Source organism: Delphinus delphis, chromosome 19 (assembly GCF_949987515.2).
Source record: "Delphinus delphis chromosome 19, mDelDel1.2, whole genome shotgun sequence".
Taxonomy (NCBI): Eukaryota; Metazoa; Chordata; class Mammalia; order Artiodactyla; family Delphinidae; genus Delphinus; species Delphinus delphis.
In genome coordinates, this window is record NC_082701.1 from 16,819,658 (window position 1) to 16,842,779 (window position 23,122).

General features: G+C 49.0%; 1 protein-coding gene across 1 annotated transcript in view; it reads right to left on the reverse strand.

Moving 5' to 3' along the window:
• Positions 1-3,063: 3,063 nt before the first annotated feature.
• The window catches only part of LOC132414886 (ADP-ribosylation factor 2), a 104,248-nt gene continuing 84,189 nt past the window's right edge, over positions 3,064-23,122 (reverse strand). The window contains exons 5-6 of the mRNA XM_059997866.1: positions 4,654-4,764; positions 3,064-3,187 (exon numbers count right to left, since the gene is read on the reverse strand). Of these exons, the coding sequence (XP_059853849.1) occupies positions 4,654-4,764 (111 nt within the window). The 3' untranslated portion in view covers positions 3,064-3,187. The remainder of the gene's footprint in view (positions 3,188-4,653; positions 4,765-23,122) is intronic.

Consider the following 23,122-nt stretch of genomic DNA (forward strand, 5'->3'; position numbering starts at 1 on the left):
ACTCACAAAATACTGTATATTTTCCATGGGCCCAAATATTTTTAAGTGGAAGGATCACACCAAATTCATATAGTAATTGTTACCCCTGAAAGTGGGGCATCAAAGGGGAGATGATCTGTAACCGTATAACAATTTACAAGGAGTTGGCCTGTGTGACTTTATTTTAAGCACGGACATTCCAACTACGGGGCACAGGAGCGAGGCCAATCCTTTCCTTCCCAGGGTTCCAATAGTGCCCACTCCCACGCTGCCGGTCCCACAGCGCTACTACCTCCCTCATCGTAGGCGATGCCCGCAGTAATGCCAGGAGGGGTAGGGCAGTTGTAATTATTATCCCCATTTTACACATGAGGCAACGGAGTCAGAAAGCTTCAGGGACTTGCCCATAGTCACAGAGCCAGGAAGCAGCAAACCAGGACTCTTGGGCCCTCCAAACCGAGTCAGGTACAGAGGGGGTGGCCTGGCCAGGGTCCAAGCAGCCATTTATGCCCCAGGAGTTATTCGGGGTTTGCAGGGTTTACAGTGTCCTTCCAGGCAGAGGCAGCTTCTCCTAGACTTGCTCAGAGTCTCCAAGCAGACAAGGAAGGTGCCCCTTTGCCCGCCCTTCCCTGTCCTTCTCCTCCTGAAACCCAGAGGTGGTCCCCTTCTTACTGTCTCGTGATGCGAGAAGCCACACCCAGACAGTAACAGCCAAACTACTTTGACGTCTCTTCTCAGAAACTTCTCTTCCTGGGCTCCCAGCCCAGCTGTCTCTCTTATACAGACTAAACCTTCCTTCCCCATCAAAACCCAGTCCTGAAGCATCTGCTTCTCCTGACTGGCTCCCCCTCTGGCTCCTCCTCCTTCCTGGTCTCTGATTGGCTCCCCCTCTGGCTCCTCCTCCTTCCTGGTTTCTGATTGGCTCCCCTTCTCTGGCTCCTCTCTCTCTCTGGACCGGCCTCCATAACAACGTCTTTTTTTTTAACATCTTTATTGGAGTATAATTGCTTTACAATGGTGTGTTAGTTTCTGCTTTACAACAAAGTAAATCAGTTATACATATACATATGTCCCCATATCTCTTCCCTCTTGCGTCTCCCTCCCTCCCACCCTCCCTATCCCACCCCTCTAGGGGGTCACAAAGCACCGAGTTGATCTCCCTGTGCTGTGCGGCTGCTTCCCACTAGCTATCTATTTTACATTTGGTACTGTATATATGTCCATGCCACTCTCTCACTTCGTCCCAGCTTACCCTTCCCCCTCCCCGTGTCCTCAAGTCCATTCTCTAGTAGGTATGCGTCTTTATTGCTGTCCTGCCCCTAGGTTCTTCATGACCATTTTTTTTTTTTTTTTTTCTCGACAGAGGTTGCCCGAGGCTGAACTTACTGGACTACTGGGCTGTGCTTCTAGAGATATCAGTGCCTCGCTGGCCACAGAAAAACCCACCTGAGGAACCTGTTAAACACCCAGAGATGCTGAGTCATTAAGTCTGTGGTGGAGCCCAGAAATCTGTAGTTAATTTAAAAACCCCAGGTGACGCTGATATTCAGTGAAATTTGAAAATCACCAAACCTTTGAGTCAATAGTTAGGGAAACCTAGACCCAAAGAGGTGAAGTTGCTTGTCCAAGGTCACACAGCTAATAAACCGAAAGCAAATATTTGGAGGCTACTCATCCCCCACATGACACCCTCTGCATGCTGCAGACACATGTGGCACAGAGGCGCGTATACACCCCACATATCCCCTCCAGAGCTGAGTGTCTAGGCTCATGTCCTGGGACCTGACTTAAATCTGGTCTCTTTACTTCTAGGCCACAGGACCCAAAGTCGGGGCCAGAGTAGTCCCTGTGGAGCGTGGAAGGACGGCAGTTTCTTGGTGAAAGGTATCACCCCTCAGGGGCCAGGACCTGGCATTATTCTGTTGCCCAGTCAGGGCCCAGGTAACACACCAAGCAGTGATGAAACTTGAGCTGCCCCTCCCTGTCCCCAGCTGTCCTGGGAGGCTCCAGTGGCCTGGCCCCTCAGCCACCTTCCCCAAGATTCAGGTGTCACACAACTGGGCCCCAAGCCAGGCTTCTGGTTCCCAGGCTCCCTCCCTCTCCCTCTCAAGCCGGTTGGGATCCCAGGAGATTTCAGTTCTCTCTGTAGGAAATGGCTGGGAGGCTCGGAGGGCAGTGGGAGGGTGCTGAGACCGTGGGGCCTACCCTGGGCCCCAGGAGACCCTTTCCCTCTACCAGCAAGCCCTGAGTGGACAGGCTAGGTCTTCCAGGTCCTGCCACTCTGTACTGATGCTCCCACGCCCTTCACTGCCAGCCTTGTGCCCTAGTGCCCCTCCCACCTTAGCCCTTGTCCTGATTCTCCTTGACATACTTGCTGATGGTCATGCCTTCCTAAAAACTGCAGTCCTGAACTTTCTAGTGTCCAGGGGAATTCTGAGAGCCAGTCCTCTGTTTCTCTGGCTCTGGGAACTGTTTATATTATCCTTGCAACTTTTCTGTAAATCCAAAATTCTTCCAAAATAATTGCATTCTCCGGATTGTGACCACACCCCCTCCTCTCTGGTACCCATGGCGGGGAGAGGGGGGCAGCAGAGACAGAAAGAAGGGCTATAAAATTCTTGACTCACATCAAAAAGAATGGCTAAAATAACAACAACAACAATAATAACTGGACAATACCAAAGCCTGGCTGAGTGAAGCAACTGGAACTCACATGCGTTGCTTTTGGGGAATGCAAAATGGTGCAGCCACTTTTGAAAACAATTTGTCAGTTTCTTATGAAGTTAAACATACGCTCACCATACAACCCAGCGATCCAACTCATAGGTATTTACCCAAGGGAAATGAAAATTATATACATACAAAAAGCTGTGCATGAATGTTTATAGAGACGTTACTCATAATCATCAAAAAGCCCCCCAAAGATCTTTCAACTGGTAAATGGATAAGCAAACTGGCATATCCATGCAATGGGATACCCATACTCAGCAGTAAAAAGAAATGAAGTCTTTTTTTTTTTTTTAAGATTTTTTTTTCATGTGGACCAGCTTTAAAGTCTTTATTGAATTCATTACAATATTGCTTCTCTTTTATGTTTTTGGTTTTTTGGCGGCGAGGCGTGTGGGATCTTAGCTCCCCGACCAGGGATTGAACCTGCACCCCTTGAGTTGGAAGGTGAAGTCTTCACCACTGGACCACCAGGGAAGTCCTGAAATGAAGTTTTGATTCACGCAACAACATGGATGAATCTCAAGTGCATCTTACTAAGTGAAAGAAACCAGACCCCAAAAAACTACATGTCGTGTGAGTCTATTTATGTGACTTTCTGGAAAAGGCAAAACTGTAGGGATGGATCAGTGATTGTCTGGGCTGAAGATGGGGGAAGGGTTGACTATGAAGGGGCAGGTGGGAATTTTGGGGGGTGATGGAAATGTTCTGTGTCATGATTGTGGTGATGATTACATGATCGTGTGCATTTATCAAGACTCAAAGACATGTACGCTATAAAGGCTGAATTTTACCGGATATAAATTATACCATAGTTTTTTTTTAAAGCCTCCCTCATCTCCCCACCTCACCTCCACAGTAGCTTTCTGCCACATCCCTGAGGCCTTAGTGCAAAAACCATAAAACTAAACCATGACTAAATGCAGTATGGGATCCAAGATTGGCTCCTGGAACAGAAAGAAGGATATGAGTGGAAAACCTGGTGAAATCCAAATAAATACTAAATCCAAATACTACTAATAGTAGTGTACCAATGTCATTTCTTTGTTGTGACAAAGTATCGTGGTAATGGAAGGTGTTAATATTTGGGGAAATTGAATGAGGGGCATAAGGGAACTGTTTATATTATCCTTGCAACTTTCCTGTAAATCTAAAATTCTTCCAAAATAATTGCGTAATATAAATAATATATCCAATGTAAATAATGTATATTGTATATATGTAATTAAAAAAATCATTTTGGAATAATTAGTCCCAGCTCCTTTGCATAGAGAAATGAAGACATGTTCACACAAAAATGGGTACACAAATGTTCACAGCAACTTTAATTATAATAGCCCCAAACTGGAAACCACCTAGTTGTCCTTCAAAGGGAAATGGTTAAACTGTGGCATATCCTACCATGAAATACTAGGCAATCAAAAGGAATGAACTATTGATACACACAACAACCTGGATGAATCTCTAGAGAATTATGCTCAGTGAAAAAAAGCCAATCCCCAAAGGTTACACACTGTATGATTCCATTTATATAACATTCTTGAAATGACAAAATTATAGAGATGGATACAGAATAGTGGTTGACACCCATTAAAGAGAGAGTAGGGTGGAAAGGGAAGTAGATGTGGCTATAAAATAACAACATGAAGATCCTCGTGGTGATGGAGATGTTCAGTGTCTTGCCTGTAGCAATGTCAGTATCCTGGTTGTGATATTCTTGTATGCTTTTGCAAGATGTTACCATTGGGGAGAACTGAGCAAAGGGCACGTGGGATTCCTCTGTATTAATTCTTACAATTGCATGTGAAGGTACAATGATCTCAAGACTGAAAGGTGTAAATAAATAAATTTAAACTTGGGAGAGAGGGGGAAAAAGGAAAAATAGCTGCTACTTCTCCAAGATGAAATAGGAATGGCCAAGGCTTCCAGACAGGCACCTGGACTCACCTAGGATAGACTCGTGGAATCAGGAGAGTGGTCAGCTTCCTCATTCTGCATCCGATCTCTTCCCTTCTCCAGCCTCAGGCAAGTCCTCTCACGCTCTCTCTCTCCTTTCCCCTGCCCAAATGGGGAGAAGCGGAAAAAAACCTCTAGCACTAAATCAGAGATAATTGTTCAGACAGCGAGTGCCTGCTCACAAGAGGATGTGCATTTTAATGGGAACAAGCCCTATTAAGCTAAAAAGTGAATCTCCAATAGTGAAATTGCTAAAGCAGCGGAGGAGGGGAGGCGTTGAAGACACTTGAAAGGAAGGGAGGACTTCTTTGAACTCGGGAAAACCTGTCAGGTTTTTCAGCCAGGCTGATTCAGGCTAGCTGTGCCCAGCGAGCAGAAAGCAGAGACCTGAGCACCTGGGTAGGGGACAGGAGGTGGCAGGATGTAAATTTCAGTAGTGGATGGAAATGGTTAGAAGCAGAGAGAACTGGGATTTGAAAAATACAAGACATGTGTTAATTTGTCCAGAACCTTTCATCCCCTTTTTTTTCTGGACAGAGAACTGTCCATTCCTGCTCTAGTTAGAGGATCTGCATGGGAGTGGCCATCTTGCTAAAAATGATTGGTCTGGGTGTGATCACCTGATCAAAGCCTGGCCATTCATGGTCCTTTTCTGCTTCTGGGTCTCAATGATTGGTCGAGAAGGTGATGGGTAACCCAAGTCTGGCCAGTTGGAGTCTTTCCTTGCTTGTGTGTTTGTAACTGGAATTGGAGAGAAGAGCTTTGGTCCTCAGTGGAGTATTAGGCCTTGGAACAGCAGCAAGGTGTCTGAGCAGGAGGCGACACCCAGGGGATCAGAGATAAGACAGTAGGCGGGAGGCCTGGTGGCCCCAGAGTCCCTGGTTCTAGTCACCGCTGAGGCCGGCTGCATTTCTGCCCAGCCAGTGGTTTGGCTGCTTGAGCCGTTAAGTCCCCTCCCTCCCCTTTTCTAGAAGCTGGAGCAGAGATGGGTCTGTACCAGGGGGAGGGGGTGGCTTGTGTGTGTGTGCAGCTGGCTCCCCACCAGAAAGTTCTGCGAAAAAGTCATCGGGGCTGTACTGAGGCTCTGAAACCCGGCACGCTGGAGAAGAAGATGCCGAGGAAGCCATAACGTAGGGACAATCTTCCCACTTACTGAGTACCTGAGCTGGGCCAGATAGCACACCCTACAGAGTAGGTATTATGAGTCCATTCACAGATGAGAAAACTGAGGCTCACAATAGTACAGTAAGTTACTCAAGGTAACATGATAGTAAGAGGCAGAGCCAGGGTGGACACTCAGTTATTTCTGACTTGCAAGCTAGTTTCTTTCCAGTTTGCCACCCTATTCTCCAGGAGCACGAGGACTGCTCGCTAAGCAAGTCTCACCTGCTTAGGTTAAGCTTTTTACTATCTCAGACATCTCAGTTACTCTGAACCTGAAAACCAGAGGGGTCCTGGTAGCCCAGGGCCTTGGTGGGTAAGATTTGGTGTCAGAGGATGTCAGACAGTGTCCAGGCTGGATAGGGGACCCTGGGAAAGTTCCTTTACCTCCCTGAGCCTCAGTTTCCCCATCATCCACTGAATGAATAATAGTAACGCCCTCCTAGGGTCGTCATGTGGATTAAATGTGACAATGAATGGAAGCTTCTTAGCATATAGCAAGCGCTCTGGCAGAGCTCAGGGAGCAATCTCTGATCATTATGAAAGAGGAACCCAGGGCCAGACAGCTCCTGTCACCCTGTCATTCGTCTGACGTCCCCATTCCCCCAGGCTCTGACCTTCCTCCCCTCAAGCTCAGCCCTGCCCAGGCCATTCTTATCTAAACTTTCCCAAATGTCATGTCGCTCTTCGGTCTTTTTCTTCTTTATGCTCTGTGTCTTTATCTAGGTGACATTTTTCTTTCCTTCCACAGGGACTGTTATGAGAACAGGAGTGAAAATAACAACAGGGCCTCTGGCCAGGCTCCCTCCAAGAGCAGGAGGATATTTGGGCCTGGAGGCACCCAGAGGGAGTCCCCAGGGAGAGGAGGGGCGGTGGGGGGAGAGACTGAGCTGAGGGAACACTGTGGGCAGCTCCACAGCTGAGTCAAAGGGCAGGCCTCCGTCTCCAGGAAAAACTCCACTGATGGAATCTCTCTTTTTTTTGGCCTCACTGCGCAGCTTGCGGGATCTTGGTTCCCTGACCAGGGACTGAACCTGGGCCCCAGCAGTGAAAGCGCCGAGTTCTAGCCACTGGACCGCCAGGGAGTCCCCTCCACTGACAGAATCTTAATATGATGAGTCAATGAAAATCAGCTCTGGAATTTTTGACAAACCTGAAGCCTTCCATGTAGGAACCTGGGGAGCAGATGAAGGAAACTTCTAGCACTTTCTGTCCACATGCAACTGTGCTGATTAGCTCAGTCAGATCAATGCTGTGGTGGGTGGACCCCTTGTCTTAACAAGGGGTGTGAGGATTGTCTCTATGGCACCTGGTGCCCGGGACACATCAATTAGAACCTCAGTAAGGGTTGAATTCAGTGACAGAGACCCCTGCTCTCTGGAGAAATGAACAGCAAGGCCTTCGGAGAGGAGGTGTGAGTGGATGGCAGACTCACACCTCCCCATCCTCCAGGAACTGGCCACCCTCAGGCCTGGCCCCAGCGTGCCCCAGCTTCTTCCCCACTCCTGGATTTAGCTAATTGGAGCAAAGGAGGACATCTGACTGGAGCTAGCCAGCCAGATTCTTCCTGCCAGGAATTTGAACTTTTTACCCAAGAGGATAGCGGGTGAGAGGCACAAATGGCGGCCCCTGGGTTTCTTACTCCTGAAGCCTGTCCACGGTCAGTCCACTGGGGGCTCTGCTTCTAGTTATCTGCACCCCGAGGCCTGGCATGACAAAGCAGCCACTCTCTCCTTTTTCAGGGGGTTGTCATGACAGCAGGAAAGAGGAACATGGCCTTCCAGAAACAGACCCAGGAACAAAGACGTGCACAGAAAGAGTTTATTTGGGAGGTGCGCGGAACACTGGTGTGGAGTGGGAAAACGCAACAGGGAAAGGAAGCCAGCGGCCACTGTGGGTGAACGAACTTAATCCCAATGGGAAACCCCAGCATGTGGTGAGGAACCTGCCTGCTAAGGGTGAGCCCACCTGAGGGGTGAGCGAGCTGGGGTGTTTACATCTCAACTCCCCAGTCACTGATGGGGGCTGATGGGGGTGGCGGTTTGTAACTTCCGGGCGCTCGGGCCTGTTGAGAATGCAGGCAGACTGTCTTTTGGGGTCTAGAGAAAGTGCTCAGGCACCGAGATGCAGACGCTGCAGGTAAAAGAAAGGTCCAGGGGGTGTGGGTGGGGGGCTGATGGAGTCCGCCTCCGTGGGGAGTCATACTTAGCTCTTCAAGCTTCCGCCTGGAAGTGATGCTCTCATTTCCACACACTTGTCATTGGCCAAAGCCAGTCACGTGGTCATGCAGAGCTTCAAAGGCAAGGAGGATGCAGTCCTACCGTGTACCTAGATGGTGGGACACCAGGGTGTTGGTGCACAGCCTACCGACAGCCACAGGGACCCAGTCTGCACTCTCACTGCTTCCACAGAAAGCGGCTGGACGGACTCTGTCATGAGACACCAGCAATCTTGTCCACTGGCCACATCTGGTCGCTTGCTGGAACTGCTTCCAGCTCCTCTCCTCCCCACTGCAGCCCATTTTGGGTTTCCTCTCTCTGTTCTCTCCCTCTCTCTTCTCAGCAAAGTCATTTCCCGGTTGACCCTTAGCCCTCCCACCACAGCTGCCCCAGGAGAATGTCTCAGCTGTTCCTGTCTAACTCTCAGTCCAAGTAACCAAACACTCTGCAGTTTTCAAGCTGCACAGGCACCCACTCCTTCTCCACCTCGCCTCGTGTAAGGGGCTCTATCTTCAGTTCAACAGATGAGGAAACTGAAGCACAGAGGAAGTAAATGACCTGCTCAAGGATCCATGGTTCATGGAGGACCTGGGATTTGAAAGGCAGGTCTCCTGGCTCCTAGTCTAGCGCTCAGCCCTCCCCACATGGCTTTTCTGAGGTCAGTTCCTGACTCCACCCATCATCCTAGGGCCACCAATGACACCTTCCTCTCACCATCCTAACTGGCAAGCACTCCGTTATTCTGTTATTTCACAACTCCATGCCTTCACCTGTGCTATTCTCTCTTTGAAAGCCCATCTCCATCTCCAACAACCAGAGGGCAATCTTGAAGCTGTCCATCTCCCTCAGGCCACAAGTGCAGGAGCCCCTGGGTCTCCACCCTGCAGGCTGGAAAGGCTGGCAGGTGAACTCCTTCCACCTGTGGCTACAGCCTCTCAGATGCCAACTCTGTGGCTTATCGCCTGAAGTGCGGCCTAAACCTCCCTCCTTCCCATCAGCTCACTCCATTAGTTCAGTTACCTGCACCGGTGAAGCTCCACGTGCCTGTCAGTGTTGGCAGCTGGCGGCCGAGCCAAGGATCCCGAGCTTGCTGGCTCAGCCCCACCCCCTCTCTTGGGAGGGCAGGTGCCATCACACCATTCAAACTTTTCTTTCTGCAGCCTCTGCCTTCTATATCCCTAAGGACACTAGAAACTGCACTTCCTGGGGCATCCGTGTGTAGTCTCTGTGCCGCACACTTAACCTGCATCGTCCTCCTCAACATGCACCCCCCATTCTATGGATGAGAAAACGGAGGATGAAATACATAAAGAATCAGAGAGAAGCCTGTTCATTTCTCCACTCAAAGACTATTGATTAAGTACTTAACCATGTGCCAGTCGCTGTTCTAGGCACCAGGGACAGACAGACACAGGAGGAGATAGATAATGAATGTCAAGTAATGATAACTGCTCTGGAGAAAAATAGAGCAGAGTCAGGGGATGCAGAGTGATGGCGGAGCTGCTTTAAAAGGGTAGCCAGGGGTTCTCTCTCTGAGGAGGTGATATTTGTTCAGAAACAACACCTGAAGCCCACGCACCTAGAGCCCGTGCTCCACAACGAGAGAAGCCACCGCAATGAGAAGCCTGTGCACCGGAATGAAGAGTAGCCCCCGCTCGCCGCAACTAGAGAAAGCCTGCATGCAACAACAAAGACCCAACGCAGCCAAAACTAAATAAATAAAAATAAATTTTTAAAAAATTTATTAAAAAAAACCTTTGGGAGAAGAACATTCCAGGAGGAGGGAACAATGCATGGCAAGGCACTGCAGTGGGCATGAGCTTGGAGTGTCTGAGGAGCAGCAGGAAGGCCGGTGGCCAGGACAGAGTGAGGGAGAGGGAGAGAAGCGGGTGAGTGCAGAGGGGGGCCAGACCGTGTCGGGTCTTGTGCGAGTCAGGGTAAGCCAGCTGCTGTAACACATAGTAACCCAAGTTTTAATGGCTCAACACAATAAAGGTTCATTTTTTATGGCTTGGGCAACAGCTCAGTTATTGTCTTCAGAGTTGGAGTAGAGGGTGTTTGTTCCACACGCCCAGGGATCCAGGTGCCTCCTATCTTGGGGCTCTATCAACTTCTCAGAGTCCTCATTGGATCCCCCATATCTAGCTGGCAGATGCTCCCAGGGATGGGATGCAGCATGTGCACCACAGCACACGGGGAGTGGGGGGCCGAGAGTAGGTGGGAGACCTGCAGCTAGAAGCCAGCAGCCTGGATTCTGGTCTCATCGATGATGACCTTGCCGTGTGACTGTGGGACCCTCATCTGCCTTCTCTGGGTGTCACTGTTCTAGGTGGTAAGTTTCGGGGGTGGGTGGCTGTTGGACCTGATGACATTCTGTGATCTGAGCTGCTGAGGAAAGAAACCTTGTTAGATCCTCAGGCAGGAAAGCAGGACTCTACTCCCAGCCCAGGCTAGCCCAGAAGCGAGCAGAGAGAAGAGCCAGCTTTAGGATGGATAGAGGCAGGAGATGGTCCCAGCCACTCTGGACAGGGGCTATGAAGGAGGCCGCTGCAGCGGGGCAAAAGCAGCTCATTGCACATGTCTACAGCAGTGTATACCAGCCTGCTCGGGGCAGAGGGGGTCCTCACCCTGGGAGGACTTCCCGGAGTGAGAATTCCTCTGGTTGGGAATGAGTGAAGCCCTGGGCAGACAGAGAACCATCTGGGCTCATTTCCACCCATGCACTCATTTCCTTCCTCATCCATCCTTTCCCGGAAGAAGATAGGGCTGTGATTGGGACCCAAGCTCAGGCTTATCCAGCCTCCCTTCTCTCCCCGGTGCTAGCCATCTCCCATCGTGGTGCATTCCGACTCCACACCCCCTGCTCCCAGGACTGAGCTCCTGCTGCCTTCTTTGGTCTAGAGAATCACAGCTTCTCATAAAACTGCAACATCCCCTCGAGGTGCTTCTGTTGTATCCCAGGACACACAACCCCATCACAGGCTCTCAAATCCAGCTTCTGATCCCTCTCCATGAGTAAATGTACCCACCTGGTCACAGCAGTCAAGTCAAAACCCCATGTCATGGTTCCCCTGGAGGGAGGGGCCCTGTGTCACCAGAAGGAACATGAGACAGGGCCTCTGGGAGCCAACAGGCCTGGAGAGGCCATTGGGGTTTCTGGCTTCCGTTCCATTTCTGCCCATCTTCCAGGCAGCCTGGGCAGCTGGCTCACTGAAGGCCAGCCTCTTAACTCATAGGCTGACTGCCTCTCTCTGACCACACCTTTCATCAATTCCAGGCCAGCCCCGGCCAGGCAAGGGCCTCCCAGCTGGCCTTGAGCTCCTCACCCACCCACTCCTTTCCAATCTCCGCAAGGAACCCTCTCTGCAGCTTTGATTTTGGTTCCTCTTCCAAGAAGCCTCTTCTGGGTCTGTCTCTTCTTCCCCAGAGAGTGGTGCCAGGAGGCTTTTTTTATCCCTTGCTCTGAGATTCTCTGCTACCCCTCCTCTTCCTCCAGAAAGCCTTACCTGAGTAAGGGAGAGAAAGGAAAAAGGAGTCACACGTAACTGCCCGGCACCATCGCGTCTTCTCTGCTGGGCGCTCCATGTCAGGACCAGAGGGGGCAAGCGGCGTACCACCCACACCACCACTGAAACATCTTCCTTTTGCAAATCAGTCAAGCTCTTTCTAAAGTTTATACAGAAAAATCACCAAGCAAGAATAGGCAGAAACCTAAAAGAGAACAGTGAGGGGGCTCATACCGACGGGATATTTAAAACAGTGTAAAGTTATGGTGAGTAAAACAACATAAATAGACAAACAGATCAATGGAACAGGAAAAAATAACCCAACTCTATCAGGAAAACAAATAGCAACAGCAATTTTGTATGTGGTGAAGATCGTGTTTCAAATTACTGGAGATGAGATGGATTATTTATTATATAGCATGGAACAACTGGAAAAAAATTTAGATCCCTGTCTCACACCTTATACTAAAATAAATGTCATATCCATCAAAGGCGTAAACAGAAAAAAAGAAAATGACACCAGAAAAATAATATTGAGATTTTAAACGTTAACCTGGAGGTAGGAAGACCTTTAAAATGTGATACAATACCTAGAAGTCATAAAGAGAAGGTTGATAAGTTGGACTATATAAAAGTCAAGAATTTCTGCCATGGGAAAGAATACCACAAGCAAACAACAAGCTGGCATCTCTTAGCACCAGGCAAAGGGGTCGTTTTCTTAATATGTAAAGATTCCTCCAAATCCATAAGAAAAAGGAACAGCACTCCAGATGCAAAGTTAGCAAGTGAAGAGTATAAACAGACAGTTCACAAGGAAGGAAGAACAAACAGCTCTCAGACACATGAAAAGATGCTCAACTTTGCTCATGAAAGAAAAGCAAGTTAGGCTACAAGGAGACAGCACTTTTTTCACCTATCAAATCAGCAAAGATAAAAAATATTTGTTAACACACTTTTATATTGCTATATAAAAGAGTGTAAATTGGTACAATCTCTGAAGAAGGCAATTTGACCCTAACAAAATTAAAAATTCATATGCCCTCTGACCCAGAAATTCTGCTCCCAAATATTTATCTCACAGATTAAGCATAGAAATGGGTACTTGCAGGGCTGTTGTGTTGAAGCACCTCTTGTAAAACAAAGGTTAGAAAATGATTTAAATTGTTAATAGAGGATTTACTAAATGAATTGTCCATAATATGGAATACCAGCAACTGTCTCAAAACTGTTTAAAAAATGTGGCTACTCTGTGCCAAACTGGAAAGATTTTCAAGACAAGTAAACTAGAAAAATCAAGGGACAAAAGAATGTGTATAATATGTTACCTTTTCTGGGAGAACAAGAGTAATTTCCTCCTACGTGCACTGATTGACATAGACCGTCTCTGGAAGGATCTGTAAGAAAGTGGAGTGGTGGCTGCCTGTGGGGCGGGCCTAAGTGTGTGAACTGAAGGTGGCACTTTTCAGAGGAAACCGTTTTTGTAAGTTTTGGATTTTGTTCTGATTCTAACAAATAAAATCATTGAAAACAAAACCAAACCCAGTTCTTTCCATAGTCTAACAGCTTTCCTGTCATGATTGACCCTTATTTCTTGCTCATCATGTGTTGGTCTTCTTATTTCAAAGGCCACTCTGGGGTCTTCCCTGGTGGTCGAGTGGTTAAGACTCCGCACTCCCAAAGCAGGGGGCGTGGGTTCGATTCTTGGTCAGGGAACTAGATCCCTCATGCCACAACTAAAAGAGCCCGCATGCCAACTAAAGATCCTACGTTACCATGAGGCAGCTAAGACCTGGCGCAGCCAAATAAATAAATATTAAAAAAACAACAACAACAAAAAACCCCCACTCTGATGGTTGGTGCCCATTACTCTCAACAGCAAAAGCAAAAAAAACCAAAACATTTCCCGTGGGACCCCACCCACCTCTCGGAAATTAATGAAAAAGTCTAGCTGCCCCTCCCACCACCCCAGCCCTAGCAAATTCCAAACCCCCAGCTGTTTCAAAGCATGGGCAAAGCCAAGGCCTGGACAGATTCGATTCCTTGGTATGTGTGTCTGGGGTGGGATGGTCTGCGGGGAATGAAGGGAATCTAACCACATGGGCGTGAATTTTCCCAGCTGAGAAGTACCTCATCCCCAGTAGAAAATGGGAACATTTCCCAGGGAGCATGTGATTGCCCCAAGGCATCTGGCAAAGTTCCTGTTTGACCTGGAAAGTCATTCCTCCTTCCAACCATCATGTCCTAATCCCTTGCTTCACCAGCCAGCCCAGGCTGGGGTGCAGGGTGGCACCAGAGGGAGGGGAGCACACAGAGGGGCAGCGTGGCCCTGCTTGGAACAGCAGCCTGGGGGAGCCACAAGGAGTTTAGAAACGGCTGATGGTTCCCATGCCTGACTGAGCAACAGAATCACTGGGGGGAAACATTCAAAAATACAGATTCCCGGGAACTATACTCAATATTTTATAATAATCTATGAGGGAAAAGAATCTGAAAAAAAAAGATACATAGGTATGTATAACTGAATCACCTGCTGTACACCTGAAACTAACACAACATTGTAAATCAGCTATACTTCATTAAAAAAAACACCCTTTCATCTTTAAAAAATAAAATAAAAAGTAAAAAAATAGGGACTTCTCTGGTGGCGCAGTGGTTAAGAATCTGCCTGCCAATGCAGGGTACACGGGTTCGATCCCTGGTCTGGGAAGATCCCACATGCCGCGGAGCAACTAAGCCCGTGCACCACAACTACTGAGCCTGTGCTCTAGAGCCCGCGAGCCACAACTACTGAGTCTGTTTTCTAGAGACCGTGCGCCACAACTACTGAAGCTCGCGCGCCTAGAGCCCGTGCTCCACAGCAAGAGAAGCCACTGCAGTGAGAAGCCCACGCACTGCAATGAAGAGTAGCCCTTGCTCGCCGCAACTGGAGAGAAAAGCCTGCGTGCAGCAACGAAGACCCAATGCAGCCAATAAATAAAGTAAATAAATAAAATTTTTAAAAAGTAAAATACAGTTTCCCAGGCCCCCTCCCCCCCTAGTGAAGCAGATCTTCCAGAGGATGGGGCCAGGAATTTGTATTTTAAAATATTTTTCTAGATGATTCCGATGCAGCCCACCGTCCAAGATGTGCTGACTGGGCCCCCAATCTAGGCCAAACCATTTATGGGACAGGTGGGGAAACTGAGTCACATAGAGTAGTAATTCGCCAAGGTCACCCAGAGAGCTGGTAGAGCGTCACCCACAGTCGAGCTTGTGCTGTGTGAACGTTCAGCACAGAAGTGTCCGGGAACTGATGGACTGCAGTCTCACTTAAGACCAGCACCATGTATCAGCAGGGTGGGAGGTGGCCTGGCTGAGGTGTGACTGCAGGGACTCTCAACTCCAAAACCCTTAGAGGAGCAGAAAGAGGAGTTCACATTTCATGAGCATCCACTCTGTGCCACGCACTGTGCTGCACCACCTTGCCCCCAGTGTTCGTGTACCGATCACCACCACAGGCAGGCGTTCACACCCATTGTACAGAGGAGGAAGTTGAGGCTGAGTAATGCCAAGAACTTGTGAAGGCCCGGAGCCAGTGAGGCATGGAGCTTGTTGTCAACCCCGAGGTCTGTGGCTCTGAACTCAGTCTTTTCACGGCCCGACTGCTTTTCCCCAGATGGGGCTCTCAGATGGGATCCCACCTTGGACACCCAGGAGGCATTTGTTCCTTCGTTGACACAGAGTGGCTTCCCAGGGCTGTGAGCAAGGGTTGAAGCCACACAGAGCTGGGCTCAGCGCCTCTTATTTGCTGTGTGACTTTGGGCAGGTTACTTAACGTCCCTGAGTCTCCATTTCCTCGTGTGTAAAAGAGGTATAAGTTCAGCTAGTCCATAGGTTATTGGGAGAAGTCATTTCGTCATCAAAGTATAATGATATCTGACAATTCTTGAGCTCTTCTGATGTGCCAGTCACTGCACCGAGCACTTTATAAGCATTACTTCCTTTTGCCCCCACAACAGCCCTAAATGCCAGTGCTATTACTGCCTCATTTGATTTATGAGAAAACCGAGACTCAGAGAGGTTAAGTAATTTGTCCAAGGTCACACAGCAGAGTTGGGACTCAAGCCCAGAAATGGAGCTCTTAGCCACCACACTTTGAACTACATTTCAGTGCCATGCCTGGCACAAATGAATGCGGAGCCAATCCTAACTATTAGTAATATTAATATCCTGCCTCTGTCCTCAGAACAGAGAGCAAAGTTCGGGGTAAGAGGATATTAGTGAGGACATGTGGGAGAGGAGAACATATCTTAGCCCCTAGGAGGCTGATGTAGGTCACTGTGGCCCAGTTACTGATGTGAAAATAGGAGGTCTGTGCTAAAAAAAAAAAAAAAAAGTCGCGTGGTCCCTGCTTCAGCAAAACACTCCTCTTGCCTTGTTTTGTCCCTGCCTGGTGAGATTCTATTTCCAGTTCCCTTTTGAAGAGTGATCAAGTCACTTAGGTGAGAGCCTGGCCATGTTATGAACACCAGGTGTAGCTGGGCTGACCCAGTCTGGCCTCGGGTAGCGAAGGCAAGTGTGAAATTGGCAGAGGGCTGAGAAATCCAGACTGTCACTCACTGCCCAGCGCTTAATTGCTTTAATTAAGGTTCAGGACTGCAGGTCAAAGGAACACATGATCATGGTTAAGGGGTGTAAACAGGGTCTTAAATCAATTTGTGATTAGGACTTCTCTGTTACTGACATCAGCTATTGGGTCTTTAGCTTGTGATGAATGCATTCCTGGAGAAGAGCTTTGTCCTAAAGGAGGCTCCGGGGCAGAGTGGAGGTCTTGGGAAAGCTGTTTGGAGAAGGTGTGGACTTGCACACAGTCATGAAAAAAGATATGTGGGGATGGCAAAGAAGAAAGAAAGAGGAAAACGAGTTTAGTGCCTACTGTGCACCAAGTTCATTTACATTCAGAACTCTGGATCATCCTCCCAATAATACTTGGAGATAAGTATGTGTTCCCCATTCTGCAGATGAGAAAACTGAGGCCCACAGCTGGCTCTAAATCTGGCCCGAGGTCACAGGGCTAAATAAGCAGCAAAGACGGAACAGAAAGAAGATTAGCCAAGCGCCTCCCATGTCTGCCAAGTGCTTTGCCACTAATGTTTTCACAAACGTAATATTTAGGAAAACCCTACAGCACGGGTGTGCTTCTCACCATTTTACAGAAGAGAAAACTGAAAACCAGAGTGTTTAAGGGGCTTGCTGGTGAGTGGTCTATGTTACAGTAAAATTCATGTTTTTTCCCGGTACCTCGGAGTCTCAGATTGCAAAGAATCCACAAATCTGTAGTGTATTAAACAACGACAGAATAAATACTACAGCTTTCCTGTTTGTGATTTTCAAATGTTTGTAAACTGCTGTTATATTGGAGAAAAACAAATCAATTTTAAAGGGTAACAAATTCAGAGTTGCTTTTTTAACACTGTGTCCCTCCCCCCAATCTGGTCCCAATCGATGGTGACCAGAATAAAACTGCTGAACCTTGGGGGTCTGAGACATGGGTTGATGATGTAAAAGGGCTTTCATAATGGAAAAAGTTGGGGGAACTTGCTTTGCCCTCTTCGGTAGGAGCATGTCTGGGAGGAAAGTGGGTACTCTTCCAGGGGAATGCATCTGACAATGGGGGGCCTGGACAAAGGGGCAAGGAGATACTTCTTCAACAAGGGGGTGGAGGCAGAGGGGCTGGGAAGGTGTATTCACTTTTCTGTGATGATGCTGATTCTGTGACAAACCACCCCCCAGATCTCAGCGTCTTATAACAATGAGCTCATGAGTCTGCAGGCCGGCTGTGGTGGGATTCAGCTCTGCCCCACCTGTCTCTCGTCCCAGGACCCAGGTTGAAGGAGCAGTGGCTGCACGAGGCATGCTCTTCTCAGGGTGCAGGGCTGGAGCCCAAGAGGCCAAGCCATCCAAGCAAGCACAGTTAAGACCTCTGCTTGGATGAGCTACAATCTATCGGCAAAGCCACAGTCAGCAGGGCAGGGCAGTATCCTCGGCTGCACAGTGACGCCGGGAGAGTGATATATGTTGAACGTAACACAGTATTCCATAAAGCGTGACTCTGCCTACAGCCACCTGGGCGGGAAGGTCTGGAGGACCATTCTAGGGGAGCAGGTCCCAAGAAGCCAGAATTTAAAATCTGCAGTAGTTTTAGACCTGGACACCCGTGGCCATCACCTAACAAATGTCGGGGATGGAGGCCATTTGGGGCCCTTTGCTGCACCTGATTCTGAACCTGCTCTGCCCTTTGAGTTGTGGCTTCAGGCTTGGAGCCCCAGGATAGCTCAGCCAGTCCCGATCCAAGACTGTCTCCTGCCTCCTGCCCATCTCCGGGGATTGCTCCCCAGCCAACTCGTAAAACATTCATTTCCCCTAATTCAAATATTTTCACCCATTAGAAGACTTGTTAATATTGTGTTTTAAGAAGCATTTAAAAGAAATTGTTCTCTGCTCTGGCTGGAGCCGTAGTTCGTAAATTATTGATTTCTGCCTTCAGAAGATGAGGATTCTCTTCCTTCTTGAACAGAAAAGATATTGCCCTGGCTGGGGTCTCAAGAGAGGCAAGTGGGAGCTGGTGCAGGAAGAGGCTCTTCACCCCCACCCAGGGCAAGGGAAGGAAGAAACATGCCCCGTTCTGTCCACCCTAAACGGGGTTCCAGTTCCTGGCTTTTCTCACCCTGGTTTGGGCAATGGGCCTGGCAGAATTCCTGCACTGCCTCTGGCCAGCTGTGTTACCCTGGGCCAGCTGCTTGGTGTCTCTGGGTTGTAGGCAATGTCCCTGTAAATATAGAGAATAGTGCTGCCTGCAGCTCAGGGCTGTAGGGAAGTGAGGAACGAATGAGATGATGCCTGAAGGAGTCACCATTACCCCCCAGGTCCTAGTAAGTGTACTTTTCTTCCTCCTTCCTGGGGCTTTAAGTTCCATCAGAGCAGGGCACCCTGCACCTGCAAGCACCACATGCAGGCTCTGAAATCAGTGCTGGACTGTGCCTAGAGCAGGAAAAATTTCCAACCTGGGTTCGCCAGGGAGGCCCTCTGTGCTGCCTAGAGGCCCCCGCAGCGCAAGCCAGTAGTGCCCTTGAGCCTGGCTTGTTCACCCAGAGGTAGGAATGACCTTGATGAGGGTGTCTCTGAAGTGTGGGAGCCAGCGCAGCCCGCAGTGCTCAGTGCCAGGGTGGGAGCCTCTGTGCAGTCTGCCTTCTCCATGCCAGCCTTTGCCCCATCCTGTCATCCGCAGGGGGTCTATTAGCATCTCTCAACTTTTGCAAGGCGTGGTAAATCAGTCTCCCTGTATGGCAGTATTCACTGGAGACCAGAGAAAGGGACGTGGAGATATGGAAAAAGGCAGCTCAGAGCCCCAGGGAGCAGGGCTGGGGAGCACGTTGAGCTGGATCTGCTCGAGCCCAGAGGAGGAATCTGGGCATTTGACCCACTTTCCCTGCCATTGGCCATAGTCTGGGGTTCAGGCAGGGGGAGGTGGCAATGGGGAAATGGGTGGCAATGGGGTCCCTGGCAGTGAAGGGCATGCACACTGGACACCAGGCTCTGGCCCAGCTTTGCTTCTCCCTGAGTAGACCAGTGCTTGGGCACACCCAGAAAGCCAGAATCAGAGCATCTTAGCCCCTGAGTGGAGAGACCTGGGAAGCCTGGAGTTTCTCAAGACAGTGACCCAGGTGCTCAGTAAATCATTCCTAAATATCAGGTGCAAAAGCTTTGAATGTTGTGATGTAAGTTAGGACAGACGCGAGGGTATCCCTGCAATGCCATTTTTGGTCATCGTTCTGATGAGCTTTTTGGAGAGGGGGATAAGGTTTGTGTTACTACAGCCCCTGGAGTAGTCCTGGAGTAGCCAGAGGGAGAGGCAAGCATGTGCACTCGTGGGTGGAAAAAGATAGACTGAAAGTCATTGATCTGGTTCAACCTCCCCAGTTGAGTGAAGAAACCCAGACAAGGTAAAATGTTTGGACAAAATCACACAGCAAGTTAGGACCCAAATTCCTATCCAATTCCTCTTCTGCTTCATCATTCTTGAAGAGCCGTAAGAGAGAAGGAGAGGAGGGCTGGGATCAAGGGGACGGAGAGACTAAGGAAGTATTCTGGCAGGAGATGGGGCACAACTGAGCTTTGAAGGACGGGTGGATTTCAATCAGTGGAGAAGAGCCCGGCGGGGAGACGGCATGGGCAGAAGTGGGCAGGGCAGAGGTAGACATTGCGGGTTCGTGAGTGAGTAATGCGACAATGAAGGTAAAGCTTAAAGTTCAGGCAGGGTCACTCTGGGAAGGGCCTTGTTTCCTTTTCCCAGGATCTACCCTGGGAGCCCTGCCTGCAAAGTGGTATTGAGGACTTGTACTCAGCCCCAGCCACTTGGTCTTCTCTGCCCGACTGCCTTTCTAAATCAATTCTCCCCGCCCCCTGACATGAAAGGGGAAGCCATACACCCGCCAGCCATGTGCCATGTGACTTCGCCCCCCTCCAGGCCACAGGGGCTTGGATGAGCGGTGGACGAGTGAGTGCTTCATCCATGGTCTGATTCAAGGGCACCAGAAATGCGCTCTCTTGAGAACATCACTGAGACACACAGAAACTATGGTCAGGAGTGTGGACTGCAACCAAAAAGCTGTAACACAGGGAGAAGGCAGGGGCAGTTAAAATAGCTCTGTGCAAAGTGAATAGTCTGCTGGGCCCCAGGAGAATGGCTGGAGTCTCAGACCTTCCAGCTCAGCCTCTGAGGCCCATCTCTGCTGCCCTGAGGTTGCCTGTTTTCTTTGCCAAACAGCAACACACCCAGGCAGTCAGTGAGTTACAGCTCCTGGTAACAAGCATGCCTTAAGTAGAACACAGCTCAGCCAGGGCAACCAGCCTTAGAAGTTGTGGCCCCAGCAGAAGCTACCCTAGTCCCCTGCATCTTGAATTAGCATCAGTGGTCCAGTGGGTAAGACTCCGCGCTCCCAATGCAGGGGGTCCGGGCTTGATCCCTGGTCGGGGAACTAGATCCCACATGCATGCCACAACTAAGAGTCCGCATGCCACAACTAAGAGTCCGCATGCCGCAACTAAGAAGTTCAGATGCCACAACGAAGACCCAGTGCAGCCAAAATAAATAAATAAAATAATAAATAAATAAATATTTTTTAAAAAAAGACTTTAAAAGAAACGATCTCCATAGAGGCCCTGCTGCTCTCCCACCCCAAATGGCTGTTCCCCTTGGCCTTTGCCACTGTTGTTCCCTGTACACTTAGAGCCCAGCTCAAGACTCACTTCCCCCAAGAAATCTCTAATTACACCATCCTCACCTGACGACACCATCACTAAGCCCCAGACAAAATGGTAGCGCCAGAATGAGAGGGGCCGTGAGAGGCAGCCCTTTATAATTTACAACATGCTCTTACTTCCATCGCAGGGCCTGAGTTTCACAGCTACTTGGGAGGATGCGGGGAGCTGCCTTATCTTCTCTTTACTGCTGGTGGGGAACAGGGCTGGGGCTCAAGCCCAGCTCTCCCAAATCCCATTCTGAGACCTTGTCCACTTCATCTCCTACAGTGGGTAACTCACTGCTGGGCATATAACTTGTCCTAAGAGCGCTCAGAATTGTCTTTGTTAATTCACTAATTCAACTAAGATTTATGGAGCACTTTCTTCATGCCAGGTGCTTTTCTAGATACAGGAGATACTGCCATGACTAAAACCGACAAAAATCCCTACCCTGTGAACCCTGCATTCTAGTGGAAGGAGGTATCCAATAAACATAAGAAATAAGTCTAAGATACAGCATGTTAGATGGTGATAAGTAATAATGGGGAAAAAATAAAGTAGAAAAGGAGGATAGAAAATGCTGGGTGTGGGGTGACATTTTAAAATAGTGTGATCAGTGAAGCCTTACTGAGAAGGTGAAATATGAACAAATATTTAAAAGAGGTAAGGGAACTGGCCACCCAGATATATTGGGGGTGGGAGGGGAGCCTTCCATTTGAAGGGAATGGCATGTGCAAAGGCCCTGAGGCAGGTGATTGCCAGTCCTGCGTGGCTTGTAGCAATACCCCCTGCTCTTTTTCCTTGTATAGTTTGGCCTCTTCAGTTTATTTTGTCCTGCTTCTCCTTTCAAGGTGCTGGCCACAGAAGGAAGGCAACATCTTATAGTAGCCAAGATAATATTCCTAGCCCTATTTTCCAAAAAGAGAGTCCCAGACAAGCTATTGCTATGTCCAGTGACTAAGACAGACCCTTAAGAGTCTTTTTCCATGGCAGACTCTGCTCCAAAACTCAGGCCAGGACACTGGCCACTAGCTCCATCTTCTTCTGATGGATGTGCACCCAGTTCAGTAGCTTGGGGGTCATTGGCTACAGATTCCCTGAAACTTCTGTTCACCAACCTCACTGACTAAGAAGGACTAAAGAGATGAAGACAAAATACACAGGGAAGCACCAAAGAATGCAGATGGGACAAGATCAGGAAGACAATGCCATATACACGAGTGACCTCAAGAGAGACCTGAGAATGTCAAGCCATCAGTGGGTACCCCCACTCCAACACCCCTGAGTTTCCATATTTCCTTGAGCAGGTAAGAATGTGCAAACCCCTTGCCTTCACCCACACTGTATTCCCTTCCCTGAGTCATATTCTCTTCGTCATCTACTCCCACTCAGAGTGACTCACTCATGTCAACAGACCCTGCATGCTTTCCCTACCCTTCCTGCAGTTCCCAAGACTGGCCCCTGGTGCATATGGGGCTGGGGGGGGCAGGGAGTGGGGAGATTCAGCATTGGCTCCAGTGTTGATGCTGCTGGGCAGGGAGCAAGAGGGAGACCTGGAAATGAAGTCTCTGGAGCCCCCGAAAGGGAAGGCTCATGGATTTCTGCTAAAGGCAGAAAGTAGGGGAAAAGTAGGGAAAAGCAGGGTAGAAACTGGGGCCGGAGGCAGTAAGTCAGAGATGGCTGGATTTACATGACTGGTGCAGTCCCGCTGCCCATCCAGATATGGCTGACTTTCCTCTGAGAAGGGCTTAGACTCTCTCCCAGGTACCCCTCCCAGCATTTCTTCTCCTGTCCCTAGCCATACCAAATGTGGCAGAATTTTCAGGGATGTCTAGGGGACGCAGAATCCACTGGGACAGCAGTTGAGAATAATGAAACTGATGGACTGAAGAGAAAAATATTCCATTTCTCTTCCCCAACCCAGTATTTACCAAACATTGAAGCCCCATTCTCTTTTTTCCTGGCAGGGAAGCAATTACACAGCCTGACAGCCAGTCCCTGGGGTCTGGGCTGAGTTGGAGCTAATTACTAATAAACATTGAACTAATACTCTGCACCAAATTAAAACTAATTTGGATCAAACCAAAATGACTCAAATGAATTCCATCTCCATGGTCTCCTCCACATATATTCACACACTCACACCAACTTATGTCTGAGCCCTAAAGTCTCCCCAAATTTGGGAGTCCCAGGACAAAAACCCAACCCACAGAGACATGGCATCAGGACCAACATCTCTCTCATTCTTATTGGAGCAACTCTAGATTCCAGCATGCAAGGCCCTGGTCGTCT